Source organism: Mirounga leonina, unplaced genomic scaffold, assembly GCF_011800145.1.
Source record: "Mirounga leonina isolate KUSES-001 unplaced genomic scaffold, KU_Mleo_1.0 Mir_107562, whole genome shotgun sequence".
Taxonomy (NCBI): domain Eukaryota; kingdom Metazoa; phylum Chordata; class Mammalia; order Carnivora; family Phocidae; genus Mirounga; species Mirounga leonina.
Window position 1 is genome coordinate 3,385 of NW_023270234.1, and position 24,771 is coordinate 28,155.

General features: G+C 37.7%; 1 protein-coding gene across 7 annotated transcripts; it reads right to left on the reverse strand.

The window, feature by feature from the left end:
• Positions 1-267: 267 nt before the first annotated feature.
• LOC118019231 (mitotic spindle assembly checkpoint protein MAD2A) lies at positions 268-16,608 on the reverse strand. 7 transcript variants are annotated; one of them, XR_004681633.1, is made up of 7 exons: positions 16,238-16,608; positions 15,203-15,349; positions 12,121-12,241; positions 10,796-10,899; positions 10,394-10,483; positions 7,369-10,087; positions 268-2,328 (listed from the first exon to the last, which is right to left on the reverse strand). XR_004681633.1 is itself a non-coding variant. In XM_035018194.1 (6 exons), exons 1-6 carry the CDS (start codon positions 16,308-16,310, stop codon positions 7,452-7,454), a joined length of 606 nt encoding a protein of 201 aa, XP_034874085.1. In that variant the 5' UTR covers positions 16,311-16,608; the 3' UTR covers positions 6,440-7,451. The 7 variants fall into 7 exon arrangements, 5 of the variants coding, with proteins under 5 accessions (XP_034874085.1, XP_034874061.1, XP_034874095.1 ...); XR_004681628.1 differs by having other exon boundaries at positions 268-2,331; XM_035018194.1 differs by lacking the exon at positions 268-2,328 and having other exon boundaries at positions 6,440-7,522.
• Between the last annotated feature and the right edge of the window lie 8,163 nt (positions 16,609-24,771).

Genomic DNA, 24,771 nt, shown 5'->3' on the forward strand with positions numbered 1-24,771 from the left:
AGAAATGTTAGTATGGTACCTAACAGATTAATCCTTCAAATAATTTAGTTATGCTTACAGGAGACAATGAGACTTTTTATTCAAAAATAGCAACAATATAATGGGTATTCCCCCCATGAATAAAGACAGGGAGAGAGAACAGGTAGTAATGCCAATTGAGTAACTACAAATTGCCAAGTTCTTTGCCAGGCAGTTTATGGACATCATCTCATTTGCTTGCAGCAGATTTGTGAGGTAAGAATCATTATTTCCATTTTATAGATGGAGAAACTGAAGCTCAATAAAGTGAAGTAACTGAGAACCACATACCAAATAATCTGCAGAGTCAAGTTTGTCTAATTTCAAAGTCATATAGTTTTTCCTCACCTAAACAATGTTTTCCTTCTGGAGGAGGAAAGAAAATATATTTTAAGCCACATCCCATTTAGGTTGGCTCCCAAATTATTTAACTGACACATATGTGAGTGTTTTCATCAGCTGTCAGTGTTTGCCTATGGTGCCCCTATCCCACTCAGTCTCTCCTCCCTGAAATGGCTGGTTGAGGAACACTTAGCCACTGCTGGTACCATGTCCTAACTCTCAGTCAGGAAGTTTGCATCAGCTCCCAAGATGGACAGGAGACTCCTGTTATTTTACGGAGCCAGATCTGAGGTTTTAGACAGGCAGGGAGTAGGAGGAGTCAGGACTGGGAAAGTCGAATGATTCCCCTCCTGATGTCTAGTGGTTCACATCGCTAAGATAGATACCAGGCTGTGAATTGTGCCTCCTCAGCTGATCCCCATTCTGGATCAGTATCCCTATGAGTAATTTCTCTCCTGATTCTGGCACTCTGGACTTTCTACTACCACTGATGGATTTTTATCTCTATAGAGGGAAAAAAGGGATGCCCAGGCCTTGGCTGCGAGTGCTCACTCCACTACCCTTCGCTGCCCTCTACTGACCATACCTGGAAATTACATTTAACCTTTCAGGCCCTTGGCCCAAATAGATACTACAGTGAGTGAAACCAGGCACACAAAATTTGAGGTGCACCAAAAAACTAAGTAAATAAGATATGATATTTTAATTTTAATATAGTATTTTAAAAAGTCAATTTGCAAAAAATACATGGTGAACAAAATATCTAAATGTACCCTAAAACAGTACTACTAGCTTATATGTACACAGAACCTGCCATCCATCTTTTCATTCAAGAAAGAGGTCTAATACCGCAGTGGCAAATCACGCTATCAATACTGGTCAACCTTTTTCATCACTCACATATATGGGGGGAAAAAACCCAGAAAATTTAGAGTAAGTGAAAAACAAAAATGAGAAGGTCCAAGTGGAACAGATATTGTAACAGTCGAATCCTAAAGAAAACAAGTAAGAGAACAGGGAAAAAAAAAAAAAAAAACTGATTAAGAAAACAAAACCAACTAACATCTTCAGAGTCAAGAAGCCAAAGAATGGGTGGCTATAAAATAAGAACAAAGAAACAGATTTTTTGGAAATTAAAGATATCATCGACCAAATTAAATGTACTAGAAAGTCTTGAAGATTGAGTTTAAGGAATCCCACTTGACTTTGACACTTGGAACATTCATCTTTCAGTTTTAATGACATAAGATTACCCTTTCTTTCTCAGTAAGTAGAGCTATTTGGTCCTTCGGTAAGGAGTAATTTAATCATTGGAATAATGGAAATGCTATTTTAATTTGTAGAATCAACGTATAAACAAAACTTGGAAGACAACAACTGTAAAAGAATCTGACTAATACTAACATTGATAATATAAAAAAAATGGAAGTCTGAATATTAAGGCAGCAGAGACGTGGAAGAGATAATGTCACAGATCTTTTTCACCTATTTATTTATATAGCAAAAAATCAAGATACACTGTCTAAAATTGATGTAACAAAATACAGACGTAAGCATACTCTTTAAAATGGTAATAACCAGAAAAACCAAAACAATGTAACTGGAAAATGTAGAAGCAGATGGATAAAAGAAATAAGTTTCTCATCTTTCAATAGATGCTATTTCAAGTTCATAAAACAAGAAATGAAAGTATTAACATAGGTTTCAGAGGTATTGTGATAACCACCAGCAGAACAGAAAATATTTAAAAATAGGGAGCTGGAAATGAGGAGTTGGGGAACAGGTTCAGGCAGGGAATTTACTTTTCATTTGGTACCACTCTGTACTGCTTGTTTTTTAAAATGTGTGTATGTATTAATTTTACACTATAAAAGTTAAAAAAAAAAAAAAAACCCTCTTTGCAGCTGCAGCTCTTGGCATCATTTCCTTCCCAGCTGCAGTCTCTTTCCTTACACCAGTGGTCAGATCCTACTGAGACAGGAAGGAGTAAGAGAGAAAAGAAAAATTTCTGCCCTTAATTTGAGTGTCTTGGAATCTTTTTTATTTGTTTGTGCTTGTGTTCTGTCTTTTCAAATGGCGCCACTCTTTGGAATACTAACTTTTGACTACTTTCATCTGTGATATCTAGAATCTTCTTAAAGTCTTGCTAAACTTTGGTATCCTTCTGTTCCTTCTTGACAAAGAGTAATCCTGACTCATTGGCTCTTACTGTGACCGTGGTATTTTATTTTCTTAGAATCTTGGTTCTGGTCAACTACTTCCTAGCCAGGTCCAACTCAGCCTGCCTAGGTAGGAATGAAAAGTCTATGGAAGAGTGATGACAATTACTACTATCAGAACAAGTAAGACGTGGCATATTAGTAAGTTAAACATAGTGCTAAGGGAGCAGGGTGACGTTCATTACCCCATTCCTCATGCACTGACAGAGGAGAATGTGTTTCACTCCACTGTTCTGGAGAGAACACACTCGGAGGAATTTGGGAGTAGACGTTTTCTCTAGACCACAATCTTGCACCAAAGTGCCAAAAGCATGGGACACGAGACACAAGGAAATGAAACCAGAATATCTAAATTTTCGAAGAAGGCAATAATGTCTCAGGGTCACTCTCCAAATTTGAGAAACAAGGCAGAGGATCATAGGGGAAGGGAGAGAAAAATGAAACAAGATGAAACCAGAGGGAGACAAACCATAAGAGACTCTCAATCTCAGGAAATAAACTGAGGGTTGCTGGAGTGGTGGGGGGTGGGAGGGATGACGTGGCTGGGTGATAGACATTGGGGCGGGTATGTGCTATGGTGAGCGCTGTGAATTGTGGAAGACTGATGAATCACAGACCTATACCCCTGAAACAAATAATACGTTATATGTTAATAGAAAGAAAAAAAAAAAAAAAAAAGAAAAGGTCACTCCCTGAAAGTAGGCAATATATATGGGAGATAACTACACACGAGTCACCAAAACAAAACAGTAACAACAACAAACACAAAGAAATACACACACATATTAAACATAAACCGTTGTGGAAGCACAACGGTTGCTGGGCGCTGTGTGCTCAGTGAATACGGACTCACAGGCTGTGGACTCAAGGCGGGTGCCTCTGGCTGGCTTGCCGTGGGACTGAAACCCAACAGTTCCCAGGTCCTCGCTGTCTCCAATAGAGGGAGCACTAAGTTACCTGCCACGCCATTACCTATTCACTTAATTGGGGGACCACAGTTTTGTTTGTGACAACTTTTTTTTTTTTTTTAAAGATTTTATATATTTATTTGAGAGAGAGAATGAAAGAGAGAGAGAACATGAGAGGGGGGGAGCGTCAGAGGGAGAAGCAGACTCCCTGCCGAGCAGGGAGCCCAATGCGGGACTCGATCCCGGGACTCCAGGATCATGACCTGAGCCGAAGGCAGTCGCTTAACCAACTGAGCCACCCAGGCGCCCCTGTTTGTGACAACTTCTATAGGGGAGATGCAGTTTCTTTGGTGACTGCTGACCCCTTGGAGACTAGAACTAATTCGAGGTTCGAACCAACTTTGAAGAGGCTGAAGAAGCTACGCCCATTCCTGTGAAATCCCAGGACACCGCTACAGCTACCGGAACCCAGGCTCTGCGTAAAAGCCTCTGGCTGACACTGAGCCAACTGTATACGATTGAGAATGAAGGCACTTGGACTTTAATTTCTATGGGCTTTTGTGAGGGGATTTAGTTTGGGGGGAAGTGGAGTCATAAACAAAGAGTGTCCTAGTGTTCAAATTTGGGACATTTTCATGTGGATACAGTCTCTGTGCTCATTTCATCAAAGTCTGGTGAGCCCCTTTGGACAACATGACTGGACGTAATTAGTGATACGAAATGGAACGGCGAGTTAACTTTCAGCCTAGGGTGCTGCATGGCGTTCTACCGGACTCATGGGGCCGGAGTCTTTTGTGGGCAGAAAGCAAGATGCCCTTCAGCAGTTCCAGAAGGACTCTGTGGGGAGGAGGCGAGTTCAGGCGTGTGTGAGCGCAGCAGTAGCGGGAGCAGGCGCGGCTCCGCTAAGGGGACTGCTGCCCTGGCTCCCTTCGGAGGCTGGAGCACAATGGGCTACGACACTGCTTCGCAGCCTTCCATCATGAGTGCGCGGCCTTCTTCCCTTGTCTACATTTGCATCATCCATACAAAATACTGATCGGCTTTTCTTTAAATATTCAGAGTGGACTGTAGAATCTTCGCTCATGGTAATGTGTTAGAACATGTTATACGTTTTTCTGAATACAGATTAAAATACATAGCTACTAAAATTAAAAAAAAAATGCCCGTGAGCATGCTACCTAAAGCAACTCACAGGACGCCTGTGGAACGCACAGTGTAATACACTAAAAAGCTTAAAAAGCTGGCAAATATTCAACGAGAGGGATGCATGCTACTCCACTCTCCGGGTCTCCACTCCAATCCTGATGACAGAAGGTGGTGTTGGGCAGAGATTTGGGGCCCCTCTCTCCACTTTCTCTCTCACACCATCCCAAGCAACAGAGAAAAGACCTTTCTAAGACTTATAGGAGTTCGAGTCAAGTGCTTTCTTATTGTGCCCTTGGCGTTCAGGACGCAGGGCTTCTTGCTCCCACGTTGGAGTGGGCTTGCGCGAGGATGCCTGCAGTTGCCTGGCCATTCCCGGCTCATTTCTGGAGGTGTAGTAGCAAACCCTGTTTCTGCTTGAGATCTAAGCCTCACTCTACCCAGCTTTGCTAGGGAACCCCATGATTTGGATGATAACATACATCTCAATCGCCTTCTGTCTCCTCTTTCTCACTCGTTCAAATTCCAACACAGCATGTAGTTACAAAAACAAGTGAAAGAATGAGAGAAGAAAATGTTGATGGAAGAAGATGCATGCAGCCATCGTACAGCAAAATACTGTGTGTATATAAACATTTAATGATCGCTTGTTATGAAAAAGTGTTTTTTAAAAAATTAATGAAACTTGATACTCAAATACTGTTGAGTTCTCCTTCCCCAACTTGGGGTTAGAGTCATGTAGCAGTCTAGTCTTTTTGGCTGAGTCTGTGCACACTGGAGCAGGGGCACCCTCCTTTGTTCCCTAGTCTCTGAGAAGCAATGAGATATACTAGAAAGAATATTGGCCTTGGGGTCGGGCCTGGGGACAGATTCTGGATGTTTGAAGTTGGGCAAATTACCTAGGCTCCCTGAATCTCAGGCTTTACGTGTGTAAAATGGCAACAATAACCCTCCTAGGGTTGTTGTGAGGATTAAAGGAAATGAGTGTGAGTCAGTGAGACTGCCATTCAGAAAGAAATTCACATCCATGTCTAGGTATCCACTGGGCATGTCCATATCTAGATAGCTTTTAAAGAGGTTTGACATCTTTCCCCTGCATGGAAGTGGAGCCTGAGCGGTCGTGCTTATATTCAGAGGCCTTTTTCAGCACAGATAAAATGCCAAAACAATAAAGATTTTGATAGGATGTGTACCTTTGTGCAAACAAGCTTACCTAACAAAATGGTGCAGATAAACGCAGATGACAATGGACTTTATACAAATAAATGAAATTATGTTTCTCTAGTATAAAAATAGATCAAATGGTAAGAGCACAAAAATAGGTGAAATGGTAACATAAACTGACTTGTGTAATCAGAGGGTCAACTCTTGACATTTTTCTCTCTAGGCCTTTTCTAATAGTTTTGTTGCTAAGGCTACAGTGTTTTTGCCAGATTGGAACAGCATTGTCCACTCTAATGAAGCTTAAGTAGCTTTCCCAACTAGATTTTTTTTAATAAGCATGTTAATACTGCTGGCTTTCAAAGCCATGTTCGTGATGAATGGAAAGATCTTTAAAGATCTGTTCTTAGAAAATGTAGCTCATAAAATTTGGAATTTAGCAGCATTTCTATTCCATAGTTATTCCAACACAAATTTTTATCACGGTTACACTGAACAAAATAACTTAAAATCTAATTTCACATATTTAATTAAAAAAAGAATAAGAAATTATTATTTACAACTTTAGCCAAAAATTAATTCCCTAAAGAGTAACTGAGGTTACTTAACGAACAATTCTTTTCACTAGTGGGTAAAGTGTTTCACAACTGCTCACAAATGCACACTTGATTTATTCTTTGCACAATATGGATAAGTTACAGGAAGTCATCTGAGGAAAGTGTAAATACAAATGCACCCAAAGAAACGTAGAGTTTTGTAAAGCGGAGTAAATGAAAACCAGTTTGCTCTGGACACTCAATTGCTAAGAGGATGTCAAAGGTAAGAGCCATTAGGAAACGGGTGAAGAAACACTCCTTTTGATGTGCTTGCTGAGGAGCCAGATGAGCTTCCTTGGTCATGGACAGAAGAGACCATCTAAACTCTAAAAAATGTAGTGCAGTTTGCATGCCCGCTGATTCCGCAATTCTACTTGTGCACTAAAGCATGAGAATTAAATTAAATAATTCATGTGAAGTGCTTAGCCAATTACAGATGCTGTATTTCCTTCCTTGGATGTCTATATTTTTGTAGCCAGAAATCCCACTGTTGATTTCCAATAAGAAAAGCTGAATATTACAGCCTTTAAAGTCAAAAGTTCACCTTAATTTGAATATTGCAGCATTAGTGACATCTGGTGGAAAATGAGTTACAATGCGGCATTATAGCTATTCTGATCTTTCCTGTCTAATAATAATATTATCACTTTCATCACATTTTCACATACCCCTTTCCCCAACTCCATGGGAGGAGTATACTTCCCTGCCCCACTGAAGTTTGGCTCAGCCACAAGACTTGGCCAAAATCAGTGGAATGTGGGCAAAAATGTCAGTGTCAAAGTTTGGAAACTAAGCTTTAAAAGTCCTGGCTAGCTATTGCCCCTTCAATGGTAGAATGAAACATGTGACCTGCAGATTTGCATGAGAATAAAACAAGCACCCCAGATAATCCACAGACTTACAGGGAAAAAAAATGCTTACGGTTATTCTATGGTTGTTTGCTATGAAGCAAAAGCCAACTAAAACATGAGATCGTTATACCTCTGTGTAAAATTCCCATCAAGGCTTGACTTCTCTGTCCAATTGATGACACTGGGAGAAGAGTCCTGAAGACCGGGTGTGGTTCAGTCCCATCTGGGGCTCTGTTTCAGACCTCGACAGGCCCAATCGGAACATGTTGTTTTCATTCCTGTACCTACGGTAAGCAAAACCGAGTCAGAGTCCAGGCCAGGCCTATCAGAGGCCTATCAGACTCTCTTGGAATCTTGGCTTCTCTGTTTAACATGGTATGGAAGTCACGCACGTTTTGTTTTGTTTTTTTTTTTTCCTTCCAAATCTTTATTTAAATTCTACTTAATTAACATATGCTGTAATATTAGTTTCAGGAGAATTTAGTGATTCATCACTTACACGTAACACCCAGTACTCATCGGTCATTCACAATTCTTGAACCTGTTGGTTTAAATATCTCCCTCCTAAGGTGAGCTTCAAGGTATAGGAAAGAAGGCAGGACAAGTTTAGTTGGAGCCATAGGCCAAAGCTTTTCCAATTGAGCTTTACCAACAAAGCTCATAGCTTTGTATTTGTATTTCTTAAATGATACATAATCTATAAGGGGGGGAAATTAGCAATGTTAGAAATCACAAATTAAAAGTGATAATATTAGGGTCATTTAATTTGGTAAATAAAAACACAAATGACAGAAATTTAAGTATTATCAATGATATATTAAGAAAGTTGCTACCAGTGAGCTTTTGTGGGGGAAGAACCACATTATTTCCGGCCATTTAGCAGAGGCATTGTGTTTCCTAAAGCAGTTACTGCTTTCTGAAAAGAATTTCAAACTTTTGTCCCAAAAGTAGTTCCAGAATTTTCAACTCTCTCCATATTTCTACTGAACTTCCATTTCTGCTTTCTTTCTCAACCTAATGTGTCATGTTATGAAGGTTATGTACAGCCAAGAATGCAAATGTTTTAATCTTACTAGTGACCACTTTGTACTATATCTCATGTTGGAAAACCAGACTCTTGACCATACCTAATTCAAAATCATTTCCATTTCTGCATAACTACTTTTCTTATTCAGGCAAGAGTTGTGGGTGGACCTCTAAAATTAGATAGCTTCAACTCTCAAGGGAATGGGCTTTCGCAGAAGCATTCACTATACCCATCATCAAATACGGGGACCTACACTTGTCTTGTAGTGAAGAATTGCCCTTTATTCTTAACAAGCAGGCAACAGGATCAAACAGATCATTCAGGTGAAATAACAAAGACAAATACATATGTGATAAATCTGTGTAGTTACTTCTTGGAAGCTTGCCATGTATTTTCCTCTCCTTCATATCTCAAACTTCAGAAAGGCCAGGACCCTGTTTCATTCATCCCAATACTTGGCACGTTAACAGGTGTTCACTTTGTAATTTTTGAAGGAATGGATACAGGCTATGTGTTTTTACTTTATAGTGAAGATTAACGAATTAATACATATAAAGAGCTTAGAACAGTGTGATACTAAGCACTTAATTATTACAAAATGAGATAAGATTTAGAACAGAGATTAGAAGAGACTTTTTAGAAGTCTGCCTTCAACTGACCTTGGCAAAATAAGGAAGACTAGGCTAGCAATAAGGCTAGGAGTACAGAAAAGTTCTACAGCCCAACATATGCTAAAATGAATTAATTCCAAATGACATGTATTATTTTATACAAAGAATGATGCTTATTTTAAGTCCACAGTTATAAGATTAAAGGGGTATAATCAAAGCTTGTCCATTAAATTGAAAGCACCTCCAGAATGATTCAAGTTTGTATTCTTAGGCCCTGGTAGGTACAAGATATTATTTGCTATACTGAATCCATCCTACTATTTAACTGTGTTAATACCACACCAATATAAAAATATGTTAAGACAAATTAAAATATACATACTTAACTTTATTACATCATTTAAAGCTTGATTTTATAAAACAAAAAAAAATTTTAAGTGTTCTGTATCACAGGAATTTAAACAGTGGCAATATACATAGCTTTGTAAGTTCAAGTTATATAAATTAAAATCAAATAATTGGAAATGCTTTTAATACGGAAAATATACGAATAAAATAAATGGCAAAAGGACCTAACAGGAGCAGCATTTCATTACTTACAGATTATCATTAGATAATTTCAGGATCTAAACAAAGACTCTGAATATTCGGACTTCTTTTGCTGTATTTTATATTTAAATATCTCCCTGCCTATATTCCGAATCAAGGTACTTGACCAAAAGGTTTAAGAAGGCATTTAGCTTTATGGCAAAAATTTTCCATCTACAGTTACCACCTTTAAAGGAATTGACATTAACAATGCTGATGTGATCTGCTAGTTCCCTTCTGAACAATGTGCAATAATTTATACCAACCCTGTATAAAGTCATACAGGTACCAAAAAATGTAACAATTATGCACAGTTCAATAGAAGTATAATGTTAAGTTTTCCCCATCTAAAAATTAACCAGTGAAACAAAATGTATCAACTATAGTTGACTTGGTTTCAGGAAAACCACATCTGAGAGTTACAAGTACATCGCTGTCCTTGTCTTATCCTCAGTCATTGACAGGAATTTTGTAGGCCACCATGCTATTTACTTTGTGGATTGTAGTAGTAAATGAACGAAGACGGACTTCCTCAGAATTGGTAATAAACTGTGGTCCCGACTCTTCCCATTTTTCAGGTACAACCAAATCTTTGTCTGTATATATCAGTAGATCAAATGAACCTAAATTGGGGATAAGATCATTAAAGTACAATTATTTTTTTCTAAAGTACAACCACCCTTCCTGTGTCTTTCACATTTGAACCATCTATAGTGTCAGAAAAGCTAGTTTACCTTGATCTCTAATCAATTATATTAACTAATTGCTTTTCCTCAATGGAAATTTTAGTACAGAAAATACTGCACTCCTTTTACTTTATGAAAAACTCAAGTTTTTTTTTTTTAAAGAGAAAACCACTAAAAATATTTGCAGAAAGTATAAAATTAATCATGAGACAGCATGAATCTAAGCCATAGAAAAGATAACACCTTGGTTCTGTGACAGCTGTATCCCAGTGCCCAGAACAGCATCTGGCATGTAGTAGGTATTTAGGATATATCTGATGAATGAAGGAGTAACTAAGAAAACAAAGACACAATTATAGCTATAAATCTTAATTATATACATAGAAATGTGTAGAAAATAAAAATGAAAGAAATTACATCAAAATATTCAAGAGTGAGTACTGTAGAATACTTTCATTCCTTTCCTTTTCAGCACTTGTAAATAAAATGCAAATAGCATTACTTTAGCTTTATCACAGTTTTCTCATTCATATAACATGACATTTATAATTAAGAAAAAACTTAATGAGCGCGTTAATTCTCAAAGTAGTAGCTTAGTCTTTTCCACAACAAATTTAAGCCAGTGTGAAGTTGTATAATACTTACAAGAAACTTCCAATAGTGGCAGAAATGTCACCGTAGCTGTGATCTGTCTGATCACCGAACGGATTTCATCTTGGATAGCTTTCTGAGACTTTTCTCTGGGTGCACTATCAAAGAAACCAATTAATTCATTTTAAGTTTTAACAAGTTATTTGAAACACAGGTAAGATTATTTATCTGATTAAATGCTTCCAAAATCAAATAAGTAATGCATTCAAAAGGAGTTTTTTTTCAATGAAAATAAATATACGTCCTTAAGAAACTTAGTAGGCACAATATGTATCTCTATTATTTCATTTATCCTTCCAATCATTTTTTAGGGTTGTTCTTAGTATCAGGTCATTAAATAACAGATGACTAGAAAACCTGCCAAGTACTTCAAGTCAGGAAAGCTTCAGCATGTCTTAAAATAAAGATAATAAGCAGTATCTAAAATATTGAATCGGTATAATCATTTTGGCATTTTTAGTAATGCCTAAATGTCTAATTTCCTATTGCCTCAAATAAGATGTTAATCGTGTATGGCGTTAATAATTAAACATTTTCTAAAACAGACCAAAGGCTTCAGGAGCAAACTCCATCATTTCATTATGAGAGATAGTTCAGAGTTTACAGGTAAGCATGCCTAGGACAATGCTAGAAATTAGCATATAATGATGGGCATCTCCCATCCAGATAATCTAAAAACTTCAGTTTAGTAAGTGTCTAAGGAGGGGCGCCTGGGTGGCTCAGTTAGTTAAGCAACTGCCTTTGGCTCAGGTCATGATTCCCGGGTCCTGGGATTGAGCCCCACATCGGGCTCCCTGCTTGGCGGGAAGCCTGCTTCTCCCTCTCCCACTCCCCGTTTATGTTCCCTCTCTCGCATGCTCTATTAAATAAATAAATAAAATCCTAAAAAAAAAAAAAAAAGGCAGTGTCTAAGAAGTTTGTAGCATTAAATGAAATACAGTAGAGCTGCACAGTAAGCTGGGAGAAAGTCTAGGATAATACTTCATGGTTAAAAGTACCTTTCTACAATTCATGAAATGGCCCACCTAGGACGGACACCATGGTAGCTTTACATACAGCATCATAAACACTAAAGTTTGAAATTTATGGATTTAGACTAAGCGCAATTATGTTAAAAGTCCGTGATAGGCAAAATTCTTTCGTGAGCACAATTTGTGAGCCCAATCCTTCTCCACAGGAGATTAAAGATCACATCTAACATACTTAGAAACAAACTACCTTATATGAAACTAGTTCAATATAAGTAGAACTCATCTAGTAAAAGAAAACAGTTTTGGAAAAAGATCTGTAAAAATGGAAGCAATTTACTTCATACTTACCTGTCATCTTTGGCAGTCTTGTCACACTCAATATCAAATTGCCACCTTTCAAGGACCTCACCACTTTCAATATTTGAGATGACAACCACCAGTTTCTGAACTGAACACTTGTATAACCAATCTGCAATACATAACAAGGGATCTTTTTTGTTTCACTGCATTACAAAACAACTCTCTTCCCAGGTCTCACTTTCTATCCTCAGCAAATTCCTACCGCTAGTATTTCGGAACTCTGCCAACCTGTACAGAAAACCTGCCCCACAATAACCTAGCTCCTGTTTTCAAATTCTCAGTATTTGTACCAGATATAGTACTGAGTGCTGAAGACAGAGTAGAAAACAGGAAGTACACCCTAATCCAAGTAAGATGCAGGAGATGGCCATTAATCTAATCACTGCACCGATAAATATAAGATTATAATTGTGATAAACGCTATGAAGGTGCAGTATGTGACGCAATGAGAGCATAATAGAGGAAAACTGGACTCACTCAGGGAGTTCTCACTTGACTTCAGTTCTACAAATAAATTATCATTAAATATGCAAAATGATACAGAAAAGGGTACAGGTCTTAAATATTGAAAAGGGAAGAGCATCTGACCAGAGGATTGAAAGAAGGGTAATACAACTGCAGTAAAGAAAGGGGAGAATGAACAAGGTCAGTTTGTGTACGATACACAGGGGTCAGACCATGCAAGGCCATATGGGCCAAATTAAAGAAGTTACACTTCAAGAACCAGGGAAGTCATTACTGTATTTGAAGTATGGTATGATGTAATTAAATTTGTATTTCAGAACTATCCTTCTGGCTGTGATGTGGAAAGTAGAGTAGAGGTAAAGAGGGGATCTAGAGACACCAATTAATTAGCAATTCAAGCAAGAGGTAATGAAGGCTTAGAGAAGGATAAGCTGGTAGAGATGGATCAGTAGATAGATTCAAGAGATTTCATGGTTCAAACTGTTAGGATTTATTGACTACTTATGAGTAAGCAAGAAGAAAGACTGAGATAGCTCCCAACTTCCTAGTTTATATCACTAGTTGGATGGCTGATCCATTCACTGAGAAAAAGAATGCAAATGGGAGATGATGCTTAAGTTTTAAGATTTTATTTTTAAGTAATCTCCACACCCAACATGAGGCTGGAACTTAATATCTCGAGATCAAGAGTTGCATGCTCCATTGACTGAGCCAGCCAGGAGCGCCTTAAGTTTAGTTTTCAGGTATCACTGGGATAGCCAGATGAAGATATCAACGGAGCCACGAAATATATGAGCACAATTAGGAGAATTGGGTTGGATGTACATTTGTGAGTCAACTACACCAAGGTTGTTAGTGAAGCTATGTACATGTCAGAGATCATCCTAGAGAGATTATAGTGAGAAGAGGGCCTCAGGACAAGCCCTGAATTAATCTTGGAAATTGGGATAGTATACTCAGGAATCTGTAGTTTTTTTTTCTTTTTTTAAGAGACAAAACAATTTTGTAATATTTAGGGTTTGTGGGCCACCTAGGTCTCTGTTGCACAGTCTTTAAAAAACAGCCCTTTAAAAATCTGAAAACAGGGCGCCTGGGTGGCTCAGTTGGTTAAGCGACTGCCTTTGGCTCTGGTCATGATCTTGGAGTCCCGGGATCGAGTCCCGCATCGGGCTCCCTGCTCAGCAGGGAGTCTGCTTCTCCCTCTGACCCTCCCCCCTCTCATGCTCTATCTCATTCTCTCTCTCAAATAAATAAAATCTTTAAAAAAAAATCTGAAAACATTCTTAGTTTGCAGGCAGTATAAAAATAGCCACTTGCTAGACACGGGCTGTTGTATGTATCAACTTTTTCTTGACATATATCAACTTTTTCTCAATTTAGCTCTGAAAAGGAAGAAATTGGGTAGTAACTTAAGGATTTGGGGTGGGTGGAAATTTTTTTTCTTTTAAAACTGAAGAGAGATCAAAACAAAGAAATCAAAAATACCAGAGAAGAACTAGGATAAAATCCTTAAGGCTAGAGGAATGGGGATTCAGATTGAACAATTTGCCTCTAAGAAGAGCAATTCCTCCATTTTAACTAAAATAAAAGGGAGAAATTAAATAGGAAGGTCTGCATACATCCGAGGTGAAGAAATATCCTCAGTGTAGTCTTAAAGGAGACAACCCAAAAACCAGTAGCTTAGGTGGGGCTTGCTTCTCCATCAAATTAAGATGACATAGATTATTAGTTGCTTACTAATAATCTTACTTTTTAGCCCTGAAGATAAAAAAAAAAAAAAAAAAAAATCTAATTTTAAAAATAAAGCTACTTGATACAAAGAAATATATATGACTCATGAATTAAGAAAAAAAGATGACTAGTGTTTTTTGGAACTAGTTTTGGAAGATCAAATGGGGAGCTAGGGAGAAACATCCTACAACAGAAAAATTAGAAGTGACAATCCTAAGTAGAGAAAAAAATGAGGGGAAAAAGGAATAGATGGAGAACAAGTATTGATTCAATACAGTAATTTCTTGAGCTAAAAAAAAACAGTGAGTATTCAGATAGAAAAGGCTTACTGATTATAGGCAGGATTTTAAAAAAGACAAATGGAAATATATAAAAAATAAAACTCTACTGGGTGCTCTATTACTTAGTAGTTCTTTTCTTTAAGTTTAGTTTCCAGGTTGGATCCAATTTTATTTTCCTTTAAGTAATGATGGCTTTAAACTCTAGGCAGTTACAGAAAATATATGTTAAAAATATACAGTGGATTTTTCTCCAATAGTGAACACCATCATAAGGACAGAAAATTCCAAATTGTTCCATCTGGCTACATGAACTGCAAAAATCATTTCTAAGGAAGTTGATGGAGACAGTTTTGTGAAGCCATATCAGATTCCTAATATCAAAATATTCAACCCACTCAAACTGCAGTATGGGAAGGGTGGACTTTCTTTCAATTTATATATTATTTGCTTCCTTCCAATTAAGAATCACTATATTTGAGGTTGTAGTGTTTTATACCTTTTTGTACAGAGCTGAAAAATGACCACCAAGATGCCAGAAAATATGGGTTCTACAAGGCCTGCAAAACTCAAAATGGTTTGCAACAATTAAATACCTTTCAGCTGTTCCACCACATTATTTAGGTATTTTATGAGCTCAGGATTAGTTGTTACAAGCAAGGTAAGTCCATATTTCTGCACTCTAGTAAAGGTTTCAGATGGATATATGCCGCGCTGATATAAAATGCTGTTGATGCCAAATGCTGGAAACAAAAGGAATGTTAAAGAAAAGTCATTATCACTTTGTAACTCTGGAAAATAAAACATATTTAGATGTGGCTACGTTTCATTAATGGTATAAAACCATAAATGCCTTAACATGTTTGTGGGTGTTTTGCTGAAAGCAGAGTAGGTAAAAAGTGGCATTAAACATTCTTAAAACCTTGCTTCTAATTAAGAGAGAACACGATACCTGCATTTCTGTGGCAAAAAAAGAGAAAAACGCCAAACTGCATTAATCTACTGTCAAAGTAGTACTACAACTCACTGTAATCCAAGTCCCAATTCAGATTATGTGGTTAGAGGGTGTCAAAATAGGCTTTTGCATCTCAGTTAGCAACTGATTAACTGTTCTCTGCAATGCTCTCAGCAAACCTTTCCCTCTTTTTCCTCCTTTTCTCCTCACAAGTCCTGCCAGATTCTATCAGAAGGCACAACTGTCCTGGTCCGGAATGGCGTTTCCTAAATCTAGTCCATCACCGCCAATACCAGAATCAAAGAGGGGCCCCCACCCCGGTCCTACTCCGTCTGAAGTCGCGGAGGCTGGGGGCGGGCGGAAAGTGCCTGGCTCTGTAGTTGAAAGCAACGCTGCAGGTGGAGGGGCTACATCGCGCCGCAGGCCTCAGCAGCACCTAGGCCTCAAGCTCCACCATTAGCAAGGAGCCCGGAGGCGGCGTCTGCATCCGCTTCTTCCTAGATTCTCCCGCCGGGCAGGAGGCTGGGGCAGAGAGAGCTTAATTCGCGGCCTCGCGGCCTCGCGGCCTCCCCTCCACCCCCTCCCGCTTCCCCCGCCTCCGCGGCTGAGCCACGGGCCTACCGGGCGGCCTGGCCTCAGTTCACCCCGCCCTCCGGCCTGCGCGAGGACGACTTACAGAAGAACTCGGCCACGATTTCGGCGCTCCCGCGCAGGGTGATGCCTTGCTCCCGGGAGAGCTGCAGCGCCATGGCCAGTCCTACAGACGAAGGAGTGCGCTTCCCCCGGCAGAGAGCGACAGCAGAGACGCCCACAGCAGTTCCCCGCCACTCGTTTCAAAAGTAACGCGCAGCACGCCCTCGGGCCTCGGCGCAGGCGCGATGAGCCTCTAGGCCCCGCCCCATGGGGCGGGGCCTGCAGGTCCTCTGGGCGCTTTTCGGAGCTGGCCTGTCCGCAGGCGCAGGGGGTAGGCGTGGTCGCCCAGTTCTGGGTGGTCAAGCTCCGCAGGGTCCCGGCTGGGCCTGTGTAGTTGTGGTCTACTAGACCGGCCTGAGGGAAGAAGACGCCAAAACCTGGTTTGGGTTTTTTTTTAAAGATTTTATTTATTGGGGCGCCTGGGTGGCTCAGTCGTTGGGCGTCTGCCTTCAGCTCAGGCCGTGGTCCCAGGGTCTTGGGATCGAGCCCCGCATCGGGCTCCCTGCTCCGCGGGGGGCCTGCTTCTCCCTGTCCCACTCCCCCTGCTTGTGTTTCCTCTCTCATTGTCTCTCTCTGTCAAATAAATGGATAAAAATCTTAAAAAAAAAAAAAAAGAATTTATTTATTTATTTGAGAGAGAGAGAATGAGAGAGAGCACATGAGGGGGGGAGGGTCAGAGGAGGATCCATGATGACAGTGGCTAGTCCAACAATATTTGTTGAATGAATGATCATTTGAATACTTGCCTAGGAAAATTTCATGGAAGAACCCAAGACATTTTCAAATTGGAGAGCAGGTTGGATGGATGAGGTGAGGCCACATTTTGGGAGCTTTGAATATCCATCTGAAATAAGTTGGACGTACCAGGGATTTCTAGGCTCTTAGAATTGACATAATTAAAGGGGTATTTTTTTTCAAGTGTAAATTCAGTAGTGGTTGTAGAATGGATCGTATATAGGACGGTCTCGAGTGGTGGTCCTCAAACTTGAGAGTGTGAAAGAATCACTTGGGTATTTTGCTATATGTAGATTCCTGACTTTTATTCTCCCTTCTCCAAATCTAATTCAGTCCAGTACCATAGCCACTAGCCACAGGTGGCTCTTAGGCACTTGAAATGTGCTTGTCTGAACTGAGATATGCTACAAGTATAAGAATACCAGATTTCAAAGACTTAGTATAAAAAAAAAAGAATGTAAAGTATCACAGTGATATGTCTTTCAATCGATTACATATTGAAATATTTTCACATGTATTGGATTTATTTCACTTGTTTCATTTTAGTTTTTTAATCTGACTACAAGAACATTTAAAATTACATGTGTGACTCATGTGAGATTTCTGTTGGACAGTGCTGGTCTACTTTATGGGGTCTAGGAGATGACATGTTTTAACCAGCATCCCAAATGATCCTTACATTACTTTTAGAAAAGCATTAGACCATAATGGATATTTTAGTATTGCAGGCCCAGGAGGGCCTAGGAGGTTGAGAACCTGGACTAGATGGATGCCAAAGAGTTGGAATAATGAATCATGGAACACTACATCAAAAACTAAAAAAAAAAAAAAAAAAAAGAAGGTATACATATACATATGTATATATATGAGAGCAAGCTATTTGGAGGCAAGAATTGAATCGATGACTTAAAAGGGAGAAGAATGTACTGGTAGTACAGATAAATCCAAGGTGGCAAGCCTGCACTACAGGCTAGTGTTGGTGAAGTCTATGGGTATGTTAGGAAGAACTGCCCAAACTCAGCCTATTTTATTTCTTATTTATCACATAAACACTTAAGTTTCCAGAAGCTTTGGAGAGATGTCTTTCCTATTAATTTTAATTGCTCCATTCGACATTGACCTATCTTATCTAAACCATCTTATCTTTATAGAATGTTTTTTAAAAACTTGTTTTCAGTTACTTAAGTTTAGATTTATTTATAATTCAGTGAAGTCCTTCTAATATTTGGGGGAAAGCTATTTGGACAGTGAGAAGTATAAATATAAATTAAGATTTATTTCTGAAGAAAATTCAAGCAGAGAGCATAACCAAACAAACCCATATCACCAAAAGAGATAACTATGAAAAAGTGTGTCATAAACAGGCTTAAATTCAATATTAGGATGCTAAAACCAGAAATGAAAATTTCTAAAGCTAGAATCAAATGGAATTTTAGACTGAAAGTAACTTAATTAATGACTTAGTAGAACAATCTTATAGTTGAGGAAACTGAGGTCCTGAGTGGATACATGGTTAGTCTAAGATTCAATATCTAGTTAGAAGATTTAATAGTAGAATCTAGAGTTTCTGACTTAGTCTCTTGTTAAATTTTATCAATTTGAAGACATGCTAATTAATGCTCTTGTTTTTAAAGGCTATTTTTAAAAAAATCAACTGATTTTAGATTAAGGTTTTTTTTTTTTTTTTTAAGATTTATTTATTTATTTTAGAGAGAGAGAGAGGAGCATGAGTGGGAAGGGAAGAGGGAGAGGGACAGAGAATCTCAAGCAGACTCTATGCTGAGCGAGGAGCCCCACACGGGGCTCAGTCCCAGGATCCTAAGATCATGATCTGAGCCAAAACCAAGTGTTGGACCCCTAACTGACTAAGCTACCCAGGTGCCCCAAGATTAAGGGTTTTTATTCAATAAACTGTACATATAACTTGTCAAGAAAACGGCAGTTACAATCCATAATGCATTTTATGTTAATACACAAATTGTTTCAACTGCGCCAGAAGATGGCGCTATTTACACGTGAAATAATACCTTTTAAAAATTCAGTGCATATGTTTCAATTTGTGCTTCAGTTCAAAGTAAAATTAAGGGAAAATGTATTTAGTGGCTTCTAAGGTATCTGTATATATGAAATACATCACAATGAAAGATTGATCATAATATACTACAGAATTCATATATTATAAACATTTAGTATATGGATGCTCACTATATTTACACTTAATTTACATATTGTTTTTTTACATGGAAAAAGGAAACATTTTAGGTAGTTGAATCATTATTCTTACAGACTTAAGAAAGTTTTCCTTCAGATCACTAGGTGTTATTTTATTCTTGAGGCCAACATCTTGACATAAAGCAGTTTGTTCTAAATCTGTTAAAGCAGAGGGATACTTTATGATAATTTTAATAAGGTGCATTTACTAAATTTTGAAAAAATTACTGTGCACATAGGTAATAAATTAATTATTAATTATGTCAGTTTGCAGAATTTGCTTTTTTCTTTTTAAAAAAAGGATGTTGTCATAAAGACCTATTTTCCTCACATACTTTCCCGCTAAGGACTTTCTTTGATTGTTGGTCCACATGTTCAAAAAGATAGCACAACACATTTGAATCATGACATTGTATTAATAAGCAATGGCTTAATAGAGTGAACAAATATAACCCCATACTGGTGTAATTTATAATTTTTAATGATCCAGTTGATATACAGGATATTATAATCTTTTCTTTAGTAAAAATTGAGAAAATATTATTGAGAACCAAATATTATTGAGAACATAGTAATAATTCCATAAGTTCTTATAATGAAAAATATGGGCTGTTTCTTATCAGAAAGTATTACTGTGCTTTCTTATGATTTTGTTTTGATATTATAATTCTCTTATGATAATGGCATATAATCACTTAGAAGTCTTTTCATGGCTCAACCAGGATTAGGTGTCAAAGGTATAATTTTAAAGGCAGGTGATAGTCTTATGCATAGTTAATCCCCAGACTGATGGAATGTGTGTGTGTGTGTGTGTGTGTGTGTGTGTGTAACATATATATGAAGAATGGGTTCTGCAATCAGTTGGATTTGACAGCACGGTGTATTTTGAAATGTAATTGAAGCTCAAAACAACTCAGAACAGTTTCAGGTACAGAAACTATCAACACAAAGCCTCTATGAAGAATGAAAAAGCCATGGTTGCTATGAAATTAATAAAAATAGATTGAATTTCTTAAATGATTTTATAATTATATATTAAATCTCATCAAACATTCTATGCCTATCATACATTTTTTGTTTGTTGTTTCTGAATATTCTGTATATAGGGTTATTTTTATTATTGCCCATATGTAAGTAAAGGTGAATTAGTTCTGCTAAATCTGTCAACTAATAATTAGACCAAAATTGTATCTGAGTGAATAGAAAGATATTTTTTGAGGAGTTCTACAGACAAAATAAAATAAACCATAAATTTGGGTCTTTCTCAAATATTTGTGAATACCAACTTATAAAACACTCATGAGAAGACAAAGCTTTGTGAAAACATGGAAAATCACTTTACTTTAAATTTATATTTTTCTATTTAGATAAACTTGGTTCTGTCACCTGGAACTGTTCTCTTATAAGCTGCCTTGTGTTTATAGCTCATTCAAACAATATAGTAGTCAAGCCATATTTATCAGGTTACAGATCAGTCATGCACGTTAATTCTATTATTTCTGCTGGGATTTCCCACTTAAAAATTGATTATGACAGTGTTTTTTATTCTTGACTAATGTACGTAGTTTGTTCAACATCAACTGACAACAAAACGTCTTACTGAACCCTAGAGTTTTTGGTTTAGTGTTGGAGATCAAGTGGATTAAAAAATAAATGGTATCTTTTTATTATTGCTTAGTTTCGGTATAGTTGTAAATAAAGATGCTAACTTTTCACACTGAAAGAGATGGCAATTATCTGTTGTAAGGCTGTCTTTTGGATGATCCAGAATATACCTTTTTAAGCCCGTGTTACATTCATATCAAAAGGAGACTTGAAATGAAGTTTCATTAATTTGTTTATCTCCAAGAATATTCTTGCAGACCCTTGTCTGAGAAACAGCAGGCCGTAGCATTCAGATATTCAAAATGTATTCACAGAATTTTGATATTCTTAAAAGTGAGGTGTGGTTATGAGTTTGTATAATTAAGAGTTATTGATGAGATGGGTTCCTTTTGGGGTTTGGAATTTTACATTAAGATTCTTATTAAATTTGAGTTATCTTTAGTTTCCATTGAATTAATAAGAAATTATAATATTTAACTCCTAAAGGCAGCCGAATATACTACTGTAACACTGTTAAGCGTCTTAGGGACTTAAAAAGTTCTGTGCTGCTCTCAGATGGCTGCCTGCCTGAGGAAAAAGATCAGGAGTGTGGGAAGGGCAGGCCATTACTTAATGCCTCAGGTCCCCCTGGACCTTGACGGAAGGTTATTTGAAGGACCCTGGAAATGTGTATACACCTTCCTCTTTTCTTTCTCAAAGATCTTGTTTAAAATAGTGTATCCCATTAGGAATAGAAAAAATGATGAATATACACCAATATAGGTTTATTTATCTCTAAATTATAAACTTTTCCAGACTATTAGGTACATGTAGTATATACTATATATTTATATATATTTAAAATATATATGTATTTCAAATGTTATATTTTATATGTTATATTTAAACATAATAAATATGTATATATTTAAAACATACACAAGTTAGAAATTAAAGAAAGATGAGATGAATGTTTCTTTCGTTTTTTTTTTTTTTTATTTATTTATTTGAGAAAGAGAGAATGAGAAAGAGCACATGAGAGGGGGGAGGGTCAGAGGGAGAAGCAGACTCCCTGCCGAGCAGGGAGCCCGATGCGGGGCTCGATCCAGGGACTCCAGGATCATGGCCTGAGCCGAAGGCAATCGCCCAACCAACTGAGCCACCCAGGCGCCCGAGATGAATGTTTCTTTTAAAAATGATACTTGTTGGAGCACCTGGGTGGCCCAGTAGGCTAAGCGTCTGACTCTTGGTTTCAGTTCAGGTCATGATCTCAGGGTTGTGAGATCGAGCCCCCACCTCTGGCTCTGAGCTCAGCTCAGCTCTGAGTCTGCTCCAGATTCTCTCTCCCTCTCCAGTCTCTCCCACTCTGTTCCTCCCCCCCCACTCAGGCTCGCTCTCTTTCTCTCTAGAATAAATAAATAAAATCTTTAAAAATGATTCCTGTTATATCACTAGAAAATAATTTATTTTTATGTTCACTAAATGTATTAATAACTCTATTAAAATTTATGTGGTTAATATGCCTCATTTTTAAAAAAAATTTGGTTTAATTATTTGTAAATGATTTAAAAGTCTGATACTGAGTTCAGTTTATTTTAATACTTGGGAGTTTTTTGGTTTGTTTTTGAAGTTTTTGTGTTTAGGAGGATACAAATGGAAGAAGTCCATTAATGACTTATTTATTTATATTTATCTGTATTTTTATAGTTTTAACAAATGGATCTAAAACCAAAGATTTAAGCAGTTTTCGCCCATTTCTTAAAAATATGAAAACACATCTTTCTATTAGTTTGGAATTAATTGTTTCCATCTTTTAATTGCCTTTGGAACTAATTTGTAATTTAGAAAAATTACAAATGGATTAGAAAAATTTGTTTCCAAGGTTTTCAATTGTACAGATGAAGTTTTTTTAAAAAAAATAATTGATACAAACATGCTGTCTCAGCAGCATGACTGTCTTTTGAAAAACATTTGCTCATTCATTTAAAAAAGTCACTTTTCCTTTTTAAGAACATATTGAGTGTTAATTTTTCTGAAATTCTTCTTAGATAGCACAGTACCGAGTGTTGCCTACATAGAGAAAGGGTGAGTAAATTTGAAACAGTTGACCTTCATTTCCTCAATCTACCAACAGTGACCTGTAACTTTCTGATAGGGTGCTGGTGTCAATCTATTTGTTACATTTTAGTACAGTTTAGTGTATTTTCTTAGATTAAAAAATCAATATAAGTAGACATTCTAACAGTTCTTCTTATACCCCCAAGGGACTATTTTGTGCACATATTCCACTTTGGAAACCATTAGGTAAAAGTATGTTTACAGGAAGGATAAGGTACCCTGAGTTGGGGACAGTAGTGTTCCCTGCTTGCCCCCCCTCTCAGGTACACATGGAATAGACAAATGTAGCTTGGATGACTGACTTGCCTGTGTGGAATGTGAGCTCTCATTCTCCATGCCAGCTTCTGCCAGATCAATCCTGTGAGGAAAAGACATTATTTTTATTGGGAAAAGGTGCCCCAGACTTTTGAACACCATTCATTTTCCACTTAAACCTGCTGAAGGCACAGAATAAAAACCCTCTTCGGAGTTTCAACAGATTCTTATATGGTAAAAGTCCACTTGGAACACATGAAAAAACTTTACTACTTGTAGCATAGAGGTGGAAGGTCATGGCACTGTCTAAGGAAGCAACAATGTCCAACCAATCTACCAGAAGCAGAGTTCACAGGCACATGTGCAAGTAAAAGGTGTCATCCTCGCATGTTCTAGAGAAATATTTTAGAGGTGGAATATCTGGACAATTTAAGAAGAATTCTGTAAGGATATTTTTTCCCTCACCTGTAAAATGGAGGTAACGATAATACTTGTGACAAAATTTTTGTGAGGATTACAGGAGATAATACAACTGAAGCTTTGGTTTATTGTTAATATATTATTCTTGTTATTGCTATATTCTTGTTATTATAAATTATTGTTATTATTATTTAGATAGCTTTCTTCCACTTTCCCAAGTACCTTTCCTGAGTCTGATACATGTGTAGTCTAGGATAACTAGAGGAGTCCTCAGGTAACGCAACTTCAGGAAAAAGATGAGGACAGACCCTGTCTTACCACTATGGTAAACAAAATACAATTATAATAGCTAGCATTTATTGAGCACTTCCTTTCTGCCAGACACTCTTCCAAGTGCTTTATGTGAATCTACTGACTTAATCCTTTCACAAGCACACAAGTTACGTACTTTAATTACCTGTGTTTTATAGCTAAGAAAACTAACTTATAGAAGGAAGTTGAATCATTTATCCAAGATCACCCAACTCAGAGAACTGAAGTCAAGTCCAAGCAATCCAGATGGTAGCAGGATATGAATCCTGTAAGTATGAAAGGTCTGGCTATATTTTAGATAATCTATCATGAGGTGATGCATAGTGGGTCCTTATGTCCTGTCCCTCCCTCCATTCTTGATGTGAAATATTAAGTGAAGTGAGGAATCACCTTCAGTTTCTCAGTGGAGGAGGAGCCAAGATAGGGGAGCGGGGGAGGGCAAAGATAGGCAGACAAGAAAAAAGGGTTGGAAAGATTCTGGGGGCAGCCATTGTGCAGAATGGGAAGAGAATTCAACCAAGAAGAAATAATAGTACAGAGCATTGTTCCTCGATAGATGTTTACTGAGTACTATTTATCTCATGATGTGGAGGTATATGGATGCAAAAAAACAGCCTTTCTTTTCCAGGCAAATGCAGCTGGGGACCCAATATACCAAAACAGCTGCAAAGAAGGAGGGATAAGATAACAGCCAAGTGAATGTATGCAGTAAATGCAAAATGAATTCAAAAATAACTATGGGAATGTGTCTTGGAGGACATTGCAGTACTTGAAGAGTGTTTAGAACTTTAGCAGGCAAAGATGGGTGGCTGTTAGGGAAGGTTAAATTGAGAAGAATTAAGTCTGGTGTGGGTCATAAAGAAAAGGTAGGACAATAACCTT

Bases quoted from the DNA above. Each gene is read 5' to 3' on its own strand.
- LOC118019231 (XM_035018170.1), bottom strand. From the start codon at position 16,310: ATGGCGCTGCAGCTCTCCCGGGAGCAAGGCATCACCCTGCGCGGGAGC. The intron at 15,350-16,237 runs GTAAGTCGTCCT...TTTTGTTTCCAG, and splicing joins AATCGTGGCCGAGTTCTTCT to CATTTGGCATCAACAGCATT. The intron at 12,242-15,202 runs GTATTTAATTGT...TATGTATTGCAG, and splicing joins TGTGGTGGAACAGCTGAAAG to ATTGGTTATACAAGTGTTCA.